At 35.5% G+C, this 12,981-nt stretch overlaps 3 protein-coding genes across 5 annotated transcripts; 2 read left to right on the forward strand and 1 right to left on the reverse strand.

Moving 5' to 3' along the window:
- The first annotated feature begins 144 nt into the window (after nt 1-144).
- Nucleotides 145-2,307, forward strand: LOC139823475 (tRNA pseudouridine synthase A). Its single transcript, XM_071796040.1, has 6 exons — nt 145-584; nt 724-852; nt 1,042-1,176; nt 1,267-1,413; nt 1,473-1,707; nt 1,772-2,307. Exons 1-6 carry the CDS (start codon nt 538-540, stop codon nt 2,048-2,050), a joined length of 972 nt encoding a protein of 323 aa, XP_071652141.1. The 5' UTR covers nt 145-537; the 3' UTR covers nt 2,051-2,307.
- On the forward strand, nt 2,231-3,842 carry LOC139823492 (dual specificity protein phosphatase 19). The gene has a single exon (XM_071796048.1). It carries the CDS (start codon nt 2,244-2,246, stop codon nt 2,829-2,831), a length of 588 nt encoding a protein of 195 aa, XP_071652149.1. The 5' UTR covers nt 2,231-2,243; the 3' UTR covers nt 2,832-3,842.
- Nucleotides 3,057-12,783, reverse strand: Dp1 (satellite-binding protein 1 Dp1). Of its 3 annotated transcripts, XM_071795859.1 has the most exons (23): nt 12,644-12,783; nt 12,452-12,519; nt 11,233-11,435; nt 10,814-11,029; nt 10,428-10,634; nt 10,088-10,303; nt 9,833-10,016; nt 9,425-9,739; nt 9,220-9,329; nt 8,975-9,131; nt 8,685-8,860; nt 8,480-8,611; nt 8,245-8,391; nt 8,009-8,167; nt 7,788-7,922; nt 7,475-7,693; nt 7,271-7,406; nt 7,014-7,165; nt 6,804-6,932; nt 6,611-6,721; nt 6,272-6,469; nt 5,813-6,031; nt 3,057-5,719 (listed from the first exon to the last, which is right to left on the reverse strand). In XM_071795859.1, the coding sequence occupies exons 3-23, from the start codon at nt 11,392-11,394 to the stop codon at nt 5,477-5,479; spliced, it is 3,723 nt and encodes a 1,240-aa protein (XP_071651960.1). In that variant the 5' UTR covers nt 11,395-11,435; nt 12,452-12,519; nt 12,644-12,783; the 3' UTR covers nt 3,057-5,476. The 3 variants fall into 3 exon arrangements, with proteins under 3 accessions (XP_071651960.1, XP_071651952.1, XP_071651968.1); XM_071795851.1 differs by lacking the exon at nt 12,644-12,783 and having other exon boundaries at nt 12,452-12,611; XM_071795867.1 differs by lacking the exons at nt 12,452-12,519; nt 12,644-12,783 and adding an exon at nt 11,920-12,058.
- Nucleotides 12,784-12,981: the final 198 nt, after the last annotated feature.

Raw genomic sequence — 12,981 nt, forward strand, 5'->3', positions numbered from 1 at the left:
TCCATTTTGTTTCAGGTGCAGAAAGTGCCAGCACGTGCAACGAAAATAAACAGACCTATGCACATGCGATCCTATAAAATTCATAAAAATTATTTAATCTTTTTTTTTACATTCCACGAATTTAAAGCTAAACTAAATGATACGATAAATGTATTTTTTATATCCTTTGTATGAAATAAAATGATATGCAGGAATTTTTAGGTGGCGATAAGGGTAGGAGGTGGTAGGAGGCATGCACATGATGCACGTGGCGGTCGTAGGTCGTGAATCGTGTTTACTGCCGCCGATAGCTGTTTAAGTTTACGTAATTTGTGCGTGTAGGAATAATTGACAGCGATTGAATCATTAATGAGACGCTAATAAAAAAGCTATTCTGCGAGAAATTGGAATCCAGTTTGTTTCAATCTATGTTTATTGTAAAGCGAGGTTATAGAATTGTTGAGTGATTGCGGTGATTGCCACTAAAATTATATGGTTTTTCACTAATAGTGGAATAAGATATTATCCCTCTTGCTTTCTTACGTAGAAGGCAAAATTATGGTACGATATTTACTTAAGTTTTCGTACATTGGTACACAATACAGGTATAACATAAAGTATTCATATTTTAATATATACATTTGGGCACGACTATCACGAGCATATCTCGTTGTTTTGTGCATAGACTCTATAATAATTTTCTTTCTTTTTATTATGTAACGTAACATTACCGTTTTTGTAAAGGGGTTTGCAGAAGCAGATTTCCGACAGTTTCATACGGGATACCGATTCCATCCAAGGTGCTTTAGAAACTGCTCTACTAACAGTTTTCCCAAAGAGTTTAATTAGACCAGTCTTGACTCTTTCCAGCAGGTAAATTTTCCTATGTTTCATATTATTTTTGTACAATATTTTGTGTCTAGAGTCAGCTTAATGTATCTAAGGTGCAGGATCCTTATTGTCAAAAGTTCTTTTTATTTTGCTGGAAGGACTAAATTAATCAATCTAAATGCCAGACTAAATCAATCAATCTTTTATCATACAAAATATATATTTTTGTAGGACAGATGCTGGAGTTCATGCTTTAGGCAACACCGCTCATGTAGAGCTTGAAAACAAATCCAATACGATATATAATTCAATAATTGTAAAAAAATTTGTTAATCGTTACTTTTCCAAATGTGGTCATACCATTAGGTAATTCTTAAAGTCATTTATCTTCTCGTTAGTACATCTATTCCAGTATCTATAATTTAGTTCATTTAGTAAAATTATGTTTTTTTACAGGTTACTGGATTGTACACCTGTTACAAATGACTTTCACTCAAGATATTCATGTAAATCTCGAACTTATTTGTACAGATTTATGGTACCTAAAATACCTGAAGAACAACGGATATCCCTCCCAGAAGCGATACATACCTACCATTTAAGGTACTTATACAAAGAAGTAAAAAATTTATGTACTCTACCTTATGGCATATATCTTTCAGGTCATACAATTTCGACATAGATAGAGCGAGACGTGGTACACAGTTGTTTATGGGAACAAAAGACTTTACCACGTTTAGTGCGAGAGCTGTAACAGATCGCAAAATCCAATATGTACGTGCCTTACAGGCTTTTACTTTAGAAGAGGCACAGCCTTTGATGCCTTTTGATCCCTTATCCAAAAATTTTACATATTGGCATTTTACATGTAAAGCAAAATCTTTCTTGTACAATCAGGTAATATTTTATTTGCAAATAACACATTTGCATGTAAGAAAGCTATAAGTGCTGCTCTGTGCAGGTCAGACGAATGGTCGGTGCTCTAATCACGTTGGGATTGGGAGGTATAACAGAGAAAGATATCACTGTAATGTTACAAGTACCTTCCCATTATAACTGGAACCCCCGTATTACTCCTGTACCACCGAATGGCTTACATCTATTGAATGTAGAATATGATCCGGATGAATTAAGACGTTGCACGATATTGGAACAGCAAGAAGAGAAACCACAATCGGAAGAACAAATGCGAGAATTACAGTTGGAAGAGCAAAAACAAGAACTGCAGTTGAAAAAATAAAAAACGAAAAATATATGTTTCAAAAACTTAATTGAAATAATTGAAAAGTAATATTCTATGTATAAAATTAAATTTATTTTATTATGTGATAGACAATAACGTTAATACATGATATTTTTTTAACGAAATTCGTATTTAACATAATATTTGATGCAAGTATTATAAAAAATAAATATTTATTAATTTTTGCATAATGGATTTACGAGATCTTATCGCAAAAAAGAGATCTTCATTAAAATCGTGCAAAACAGTGATAACAGATCCACTTGGCAATAAATATGAAGTTGAATATGGCCAAGTGAAGAAACTAGAAAAAAGTTTGCCGTTCGTAGTCGATGAAAGACCTGATTTGCATATCGCTAGTATAATACCAGGATTGTATCTCAGCTCTCAAGATCCAGTGGTTTGCAATGATATATTAAAGAAATTTGAAATACGACATATTTTGAGTATAGGTGTCAATATCTCTGAGAAATATGACGACGTTCAGTATCATACGTGTGACTTGTTAGACTTGCCGGAATCGAATATATTACCATCGATAAAAAAATGCATCGACATCATACATGCAAATCTTAAAGAAAATATTCTTATTCATTGTAACGCTGGCGTTTCTCGTTCTCCTAGTATTGTTATCGCTTACTTAATGATTGCTATGAAATTGTCATACGACGAAGCTTATAATACAGTGAAAAGAGCGAGAAGCTGTATTAGACCTAATGATGGATTCGTGAAACAACTACGTAGTATTGAAAATACAACCTTTGTTTACGAATTATAGTGTTTAAATTTATTTAAAACTGACAATTTTTATGAGTACTTGTACTACGCCGACTTACTTACCAGTACCTTTGGCTAATTCTGGCATGTATTAATCTCATAATTAGGAAGATTAATACATGCCAGAATTAGCCAAAGGCCAATATATATATATTCGCAATTTTATGAATTATTTTATTTCGAGCTGAGATCGAAAGGGCAGAAAAGAATGTATGCACACAAGAAATGGATAAATAGATCAATGAATGTAGTATATTGTTACAATATAATCCATGTGTTATAACGTTATTTACTTATGTGTACAGAGAATATTGTTTCATGTAATTACAATATATTTTATTATAACTCATTAGAAAATTATATTCATGCACAGCATCTATGAAATTCTTAGCCAAAACTAAGCATATTAAAATTTACTAATTCTGGCTTTTCCTTACATTTACCATGCATTGGAGATGACACATAGGTCGCCGTACCAAGTAGATTTATAAAAATTACTGTAAATCTAAAAAATATATAAGTGAATTTCTGTATACATGATAATCCTATTATCTCATTCACATAATAGTAGTGTATCAATGTACCCACATTGGTACCTATTACTTCTTCTCTCTCTCTTCTATTACATATTACATATTGTATAGAATAATTATTATCAATATCCATATATATGTGTTTACATGTGATGTGTATATATACAGGCTCCTAAAATCACAAGATGATACTTTATAGACAGATAAAATACATTGTTTAATATTTTATTTGTCGAAAATATCACATCGTTAATTTAAAAATGAGCCATTAAAAATTGTAATTTCTCGCAAATTTGAAAAATTCAAAATGGCCTATAAAAGAATCTGAATTTGGAACTATTAGTTGCTACATTTAACATTGAATTCGTGAGTGAATCTACTCCTAGAGTATCATCCAGTGATTTTCAGATACCCCGGATAAATACAATATATGCATATATATTGTATTTTTTTTTATATGTATAATCTATTATTCACATTCCTCCAACAATTGAAATGAGCTGTCTCGAAGAAAATAGACAAGGCACTTGAACTGAATATCCTTTTCTTAGCTAGTTGGCCTCATAAATAGTAGAATGCAAAGACTTGCACATCAAACGGTGTACAAAATGGTAAAGTAGAACAAATAAATAAAGCCGGCTATCGAAAGGAATTCGTGTATCGTTCACTATTCATAACGTCATTTAACAGTTTTAATTTGACCATTCTCAGCAGAGTGCCAATTTCATATATCTTAATGAGTAAGCGGCGCGGGATCAAGGCCTTCTAAATATCGTGTTCCTTGAACATACAACATTGATATATTGCTTATACAATGATTAAAAATAGCATAATTCATATTTTGATGTTACAGATACAAGAAAATGATTTCTATATACTGGGAACAATGCAAACGCGACAAATGGCATAAAACACATTTTCCTGTTTCTATAGATCATCAAAAATTTCATTCACGAAGATTATACGGGTTTGCAATCTCCGATTACAAATCTGTTATTTAAATCTTACAATTATTGATAAGTATACGTTTAATGCATCGACAGATCTCTCACGTCGTATTAAAATCACGGAGACATATTTCGAGTTTGCAGTAACTAATTAATAATTAATGTAATAAAAAATTGCGTAATTCCTAAGGAACAAACTTTTCCTTAGAAAGCCCCTACGTTTCGTCTTTTTTTTTTCTTTGATTCGTGAAAATTTTACAATATAAATTTCAACAATTGTGATGTAGTTTAGAAACCACTTCACTTAAGTGGCACAAAACAACGAGAAAATGTGATATATGTACAAAAAAGGTATAAATAAATTAACAAATTATTATGCTAAGGTCAACGAAAAACGTATGACTGTTAGCAGTCTATACGCAGTACAAAGATTATCTGTGAAAATAATATAATACACGAATAAATCGGCCAATTTCCGCAAGAAAGGACTAATGTACACAGAAATTTGTTTCTTATCATAGAATACAAATTGCATTCACGGACAATTTGCGTTTCTGTAGAGTAAAAAATACTACAGAATAGTTCTACTTTGCAATTTCTGTGGACTCAGTCTTTTCCTGCGGAATGCTGACCTGATTATTTCCCACGAAAAGCCACAGTCTTAAGTACAACATATCTGTACCTGGAAAGCATATCATTAAAAATGAAAGTCACGAGATTAAATCGTGCACGACGTACATGTGTATGCCCGACTGGACCGAGTGACATGGCAACGGACTCAGGACAACATGCATTACAGTTACAGATACATAGGACATCGGTATTATGAATTGTAAATATAAACATCGTCGTCGAACGTTGTGTGTAGTAAACCAGTGTCAAAGTCCAATAGAATGGCCAGGTCGTATGCAGCAACAACGTCAGTAATGGAACAGGGAACCACCCAACACAAGTGCATATGTGTGTATGTTACCGTTTCGTATACATGTATGTATGTATGTGTTTGTGTGTGTGTGTGTGCGTGCGTGTTTTACGTGTAACATGCGTATGCTCATATGTAGTGTTTTACATACCGTTTGTCAGAGGAAAGTTACCTTACATCATTAGCTTATTAGGTTCCATCAATTGTTTTTTTTTTTTTACTGTGGATTTTTTGGATCTATATTTTAACGCTTAATTCCCCAAGGGCCATCCGGAGTTGCAACGGGTACATGAGAGTAACCAGCGAACTGCGGGAATTCTTCTACGCTGGCTGTGTTTGGTGCGCTCTGAGGCTGCTGTTGCTGCTCCCACGGTCCTCCTTTCACGATGAAGCCAGTATCATTCTCACTGCCACCGACGTTGTTACCGTCGTCACGTTGAGGTGAGCGCAAACTTTCACGATATTCATTCTCTATTACGTCTTGCATCTGCCATTACACATACATATATTTATTTATAAATTATAATTGCAGAATGATTTCTACTTACATTACGAATAGCTTTTAACGGATGTTACTTACGTATTCCTCCTCTAGATTCAGCAAACGATCCTTTGCATCGGCTACGTTCTCTTCCGCTCCCACGATCGTTACAATATTGGGGTCAGCATCGGTTTTTCTCGGAAACTTTATGTCGACTTTAAATTCATCCATTATTTTACGAATATTTCGACCTTTTGCACCAATCAAACGCGAATGAACTGCAGCGTTTATCTGCACTTCCTCTTTTGTCAAACCATTCTAAAGTGAACGAGAGAAAATAATAAATCGTAATGCGGAATTGTTTTAAAAACGCTGTTGCAAAAACATTCTTATAAAGTTTCATGAGGCGATTACTCTACTACTAAGCTGGATTGTCTTGTAAAGGACAAAAATCCAAAGAGAACGAAAAAATAAATTATGGTACGTTGTTTCAATATAGGAACGGAATTCATTAAAACACAAAAAAGAATATTCATATGTTAATAAAAATTAACTCACCAATTCATTGACGATTTTCATGATATCGTCTCGCGCTCTGTACGCGTTCTTCTCATATCCAGTTATTGTAATAATATGTTCCTCGGGATCACCCTTGCGCGGGAAGTTAATTTGAACTTCGTGATCACTACGTATTTTACTAATCACTGCTCCTTTTCGCCCAATAATTTTTGGGTGATATTCCGGATCAACTTCGAGCTAATTGAATAAATTATTTATGTATTTCATATTCATATTAACCAGATAACATTTCACGTGTTATTTTTCTTTTGACAATATTTGTCATCTTTTTCAGAATATATTAAATTATTAAAAAAATTAATTATATGATAAACTCACCTTTAATTCGAAGGATTTTAATGCTCGATCTTCTCGTTCGGCCTTCAAAGCCTCACATTTTTCAAGGATAGCTTCCTTGGCACTTTGAACGCACGACGGCGTTCCAGAAATCTAAGAAATAGACGAGAAATAAGTATATGAGACAAATATTTATATTAATTCCAGTAGTCAATTTACTAAAAAAAAAAATTACTTTAATATAATCCAGTTTTTCCTCTGCTGGAGAAAGCATGATGTGTACATCATATGTATTCATTAATTCACGCACATCTTTACCTTTCTGCCCAATTATCGAACGATGGAAATCGAACGGTACATCAACCTAAATGCAAGAGGAAAAATTTTGCTTAAGACTGGTTTTATAACTGCAAGAACTGATCGATACAAAAGAATATGAACTAACTTGAATCGTAATAGGGACAAGATCGAGTAAAGCTTGCTTAGCAGCAGCAACATTCTCAGGTTGTCCGGTAATACGAATTATATCACAAGCTGGAATAGTTTCTCCACCTTCTCCATTTTCACCATTAACTTGGTCCGGTACTTTTTGCTCATCTAGAATAATATGCAAAATCAAAGTTTTTATAGATTCAATAAAATTAATAGTTCAATTGGTGAATTAATTTGCATATAAGAGAGACAATGAAAACTGATACTAACCGTACACATCGCGATCGGGGAATTTGATTTGCACGTCATATTCGGATGTTATGTTTTGCACTTTGCGACCCTTTGCACCCATCACTGTGCGATGGTGTCTTTGAGGTATTACACATTCCACTGTTACCATAGATTCCTGAATCGAGAAGACAATCGTGAGTATATAACGCACGATTGCATTCAACGTTTCTTCAACGAACTTACCAATTCTTGAACGATTTCTCGCATTCGTTGTTTCGCCGCTTCTATGCATTCATGTGAGCCCTTCAGACTAACGCGATCGCTATCAACGCCTGCCCGCGGGAATGAAATCTGCACACCGCCGCATTCGTCGGCAATTCGGTGCAGTACACCACCTCTTCGCGCTACGAAATGTCTATGATGCTTGGGATCAATACGAATTTCACCTTCGATAATATTGTCCTGGAAATATATCAAGAAAGGTTTCAGAGATAATTTATATTTGCGTATACTTATACGGATTATTCGGAAAAAGAAAAAAAAACGATTCTCGTACAATCTCTTTAATTGTAGCTTCTAAATCGGCTTTAGCTTTTTCGACCGCTTCTTTCTTGCCCATAATCGTAATCACTTCCTTATCTTGATCTTCTTCCGTCGGGAACATAATTCGTGCACCCGTGGATTCTCTTATCTATAACAAAAGAGAAGAATTATATAAAAATTTACTTCCTAAATAGCATCTGGATGTATAATACTTATTACATCCATGCACTCTACCTTCTTGATGTTGGCACCATTCTTTCCAATGAGGAATTTATGATGTTGAATTTTGGCACGCACTTCAGTTGAGAAACTAGACAATTGCTTTTCATTGCTTAGTTCTAAAAGCTGCGCTTTTGCTTTCTCTACATCGTCCTTTGGACCTCTGATACTGACCTACATATGTGCATATGTATTTATTAGTAACAGTTTCAAATTTGATCAAAGAATGATCATCTTTTTTTCTCTTTTACCTTGTCACTTTTACTTTCTGCCGTAGGGAATTTAATCGTGACGCCTCCACAATCTTCCATAATAGAATGTATCAATTTACCTCCCGTACCAATAAGCGAATTGTAAAACTTTGGTGGAATAGTAATCTCTTCGGTGACGATGTTAGCCTAGTGTAACAAATATGCTATGTCAGACATCTCTTACAATTATTTACGTTTGTTGCATGTGTATTTGTGTAAAACATTAACAAATTACCAATTCATTTTGAATCTTTTGTATCATTTCTTTAGCTTTTTCCACATTTTCCTTTTTTCCAGTGATAGTTATAACATCACTCTTCTCACCTTCTGCAGGCAAATCGATTTTTGTTTGCGTCTCTTCCCTAATCTGTATCATGTAATTCATATATAAATACAAGTATAAAACAAATGAGTTGTAATCAATGAAATCTGATACAAACCTTACGGATATTAACACCGCCTTTTCCAATAACAAACTTATGAAACTGTTTAAAAATAGGTACTTCCAATACATGATTACTTTCGTTCAATTCTTTTACCAACTTCAATAGATGTTTATGGCACTTGTCAACGTCTTCTTTGGGTCCTCTGATTTTCACTATATCTCCTTTTTCGCCTAAAAAAAATCGATCAACTGATAAAAAAACCTAGTCAATATTACGACTTTATTACAAATGCTTTATCGCGACATTGCGAGGTAACGGAGTATAAAATAATAAATGTCGTTTACCTGGTCCAGGAATAGTAATTTGTACTTGGTTAAATTTATCCCTAATCTCTTTGATATTATCTCCTTTATTACCAATTATGTTACGATAATGTCTGTGATCTATAATCACATCCTTTTCCTTCTCGTTTTCTAACTTTTTTACCATTTCCACGAGTTCCTATATTATTTATAAGATAAAAGCATTAGTTTTTTTCCCCATTTATTTAAACAATACTTGCTGCTAGATAAAAATATAATATACATACCGTTTGAGCTTTCAATACCCCAGCAAGATTACCTTCAATGCGGATAACATTACTGCCATCATTTTCAGAGATACTAATAACTACACCCGTTCCTTCCTTAACACGATTCACTTTAATAAAAACAGAATGAATTTAATGTAAACTTAAACATTCTTTTCTCTGTTATACCGAAAATGAAAATACGTGCAAATATTAAACTGCTTACCATTACAACCATTCTTCCCAATGATATGCTTGTAAAATCTTGGGTCAACATTTAATTCCGCGAAAGTAAGTTTTGCTATAAGATCATTAGCCATAAGCTGTAACTCATTTTGCGCTTTCTCTACTTCTTCAGGTGGACCTTCTATCTTGATTTTATCTTCTTTTCCCGTAAATTCGACGTTTACTTTTGGCATTTCTTGAGTAATTTTCTTGATATTTACACCTTTGCGTCCAATGATGTATTTATGTATCCATACCGGAGCTTCCACCACGGCAGTGCGAACACTGTTTGCTTTTTCATATACCTTGTTAAGTGCTATACATAAATAAATATATAATAATTAATGTTACTTAAAGATACAGTACTTAAAGAATATAATTAGTAACATTTAATTTTTAAATCACTTACCCTGACCAAGCTTCTCCTGCGGTCCTCTAAGAGTTATGGTACCAGTTGCTGAATCAGATGCAGGCATTTCTACGCTCACTCCAGTTGTTTGTAATATTTCTGCTATGGTACTACCACGAGGTCCAATTACATACTTATGTTGAGATTTAGGAACTTCTACAGATACCGTAGTACATCTTTTCTCCTGGATTAAAAATTTACATATTACATACGCGTACTAATAAAATTAGGAAAAAAATAGTCTTATTAACCTACCATATCCTTGTAGATGCTCTCAATCTTTTGCTTTGCAGCCAAGACTCCTTCCTTCTCACCAGCTATGGTTATTTCATCCTGCTGCACCGATGCAGGAGGAATATTGATGCGAGCACCAGTTTCTGCCATCATAGCATTGAGATTTTCGTTATGCGCACCATATATAAACGGATGATATATTTTTGGCACAGTTATTCTTTCAAAAGCTTTCCTAGACTGCAACATTTATGACAAAACATGTTGTTGTAGGATTGTATATACCATAAATGGATTATCTAAACAAGCACAATTATGTATTTATGTACGGTGATTTTTTATTATAATTATTTTTAAAAGTTACCTGCTCATCAGAAATAACTCTAATTTCGTGTTCAGCCTTTTCAATTCCTTCCTTTGTACCTGTAATTGTTATTATATCTGATTGATCTTGCACGCTAGGTACATTAATCTTGGTAGCGGTTTTCTGCTCAAGATCTTTCAGTCTCTGCCCTTGCTTTCCAAGAATCCAACGATGATGATCCTTAGGGATACTAATCTGCTTGCTTGCCTATAAAAAAAATTAATATAAATACAAAATAATTTATGTTTTGAAATACAAGATGTAGCGAATAATTTTAAATACAGAAGACATATTCTTTGTCTTATACAAATAAATACAAAATATAAATCATTGTAAACTAATGAGTTATGGACTTGTGTATAATGTATCTCTCTTAGTAGGAATACCTGAGTTTGAAACGTTGTCAAAATCCGCCGTTTGGCTTCCAGAACCTGATTTTGCTTTCCAGTTATAAGAAACGTCAAAGATTGATCCTTAGATGACGCAATTTCAATAATAGTGTTCGTTTCTTTCATGATGGTTTTACATGTACGAATAGATTCACGTTCGCCAAATTTATCACTATGATCAAATTTGCGTTCTTCCCCTGGCACACGGAACATCTACATGGTAATAGAAAAATATGTTAAGAAATAAGTAGAATAGTTTTTCGCAGCGCATAGTAAAATGTAATTCTAATATTTCTTTATACGGAGCTACAAATCCACGTGTATACTTGTACGTATTAAATTCAAAAGAAATATTGCAAAATCTCTAAATTAACCAAGATTCTTGCAAAATCAATAAATTTTTATAAACTCTTTACCTGTGTAATAGTAATACGACCAAGTTGTAAGCTGTTGTTTATAGAAAATATGTTTAATTGTCCAGAGTTGGAACTAGATGATTCAGGGAGGACGGGGAATGTCTCGTCGTAAGTAGGTGGCTCGTAGGCCATTCCCTCTTCCATTACTGCGTGCTGCTGCATTTTTCGGATGTCCTATTTCGTGCCAAGTCCTTACAGTAGCACTGTAATGCAAATCAAAAATATTCCACCTTTTTAATAACATCTTAATAAATATATCTATTCTTAATCATTAGTAAAAATAAATAATATGACAATGTCAATAATAATACGAAGATTAATAAACGTAATAACAAAACACATATTTATATTTTAATATACACATGTGCTATATTCGTAAATACAAACGCGCAATCATTTATATAAAAATTGATTTTTATTTCAGTTTTATATTATTTCCACTTATTTCGCGCGACACGTACGTAGCTTTAATTTTGCGACAAACGAGGAAAAGATTAATTATCACTGGCGAGACGTCGATAGTTATATCGAAGATAAATTTTCTCCCGGATAACCCGAATAATCGCGAGGGGATTATTGTCCGAGCATTTTCACGAAGGTCGATCGAATCGCGATGGGATTTCGCACGTAACATTATTTTCCCCTCTTTCGTACGATTTTTTCGTCGCGATACGAATTCTTCCGTACCGCGAGATGGTTCCGGGCTTTAGCAGAGAAAACGGATCGCGCGATCACATGCCGCGAGTAGCCGCGGAGACGATATTTTTTTCCAAGGCTGACGGAATTTCACGACTCGGGGGAGCGTCGTGACCGAGGATCGACAAGCAGATGCGGGGATGCGGGCTAAGTGCACGTCAATGACCAATGGCTGAGACAGTGACCACCATATGGAGCGTTAACTTGACACGTCACGAGATCGCTAACCTCTCGCCTCTCGCGTCGGGGCCAACATCAGCAGGTTGTGGCGACCCGCGACGAGAAGAAACGATCGCAGAGAGAAACGGAGGGACGTCGAGAAACGACGGGCGACGGGTCCGGGACGGGTCTGGGACGGCGCGAGGGCGATCGACGGGACCGCGTGGCGGATCAGGCGAGTGGCGAATGTGGCGATGCCGGAAAAGGGAAAAGGAGGAAAATGGAAAGGCAGGCAGGAACGCACGCACGTTTCCCCGCATAACACAGACAGCGAGACAACAGTTGTAAAGAGGTTGCTACTTACTCTACCGTAATAAAGAAATCCGGCCAAGTAATAAGCGCGTATTACGTAGCCAGTTTAACGGTGTTTGCCTGAAACAGTACAACGTCGGTTACGAGGAGTGAGCGGCGCACTTCGGATTACCACGAGATCTAATTAAATTAACGTGGAGCGGAATTATCGCTCCATTACCACGAGACTCACGACTCTCCTTACCGGTAACGCAAAGTGAAATGAGACGGAGGGGCCTCGGACCCTCGGACTCGGACGGCAGAAAGTCACCAGTCACCAGCCACCACCACCGCGCGATCCGGGAAATACGCAAATACGATAGGTTTGCGTCACAACGGGACGCCAATGTCGCGGTCGCAAATTACCACGTGCGATCGCGCACACTGGACACTGGACCGATTGGACGTCGTCGCCGTCGTCGGTCGTTGTCACGCAATTGGATATCGCGGATACCCGGTGCTTTCCAATGAGAACGCGCGCGCACATGCATGCAACGCCACACGATTGGCTACTGACTAGGAAAACTTTCGCCTGAAGTCGGG

The sequence above is a fragment of the Temnothorax longispinosus genome, chromosome 1, assembly GCF_030848805.1.
Source record: "Temnothorax longispinosus isolate EJ_2023e chromosome 1, Tlon_JGU_v1, whole genome shotgun sequence".
NCBI classification, from domain to species: domain Eukaryota; kingdom Metazoa; phylum Arthropoda; class Insecta; order Hymenoptera; family Formicidae; genus Temnothorax; species Temnothorax longispinosus.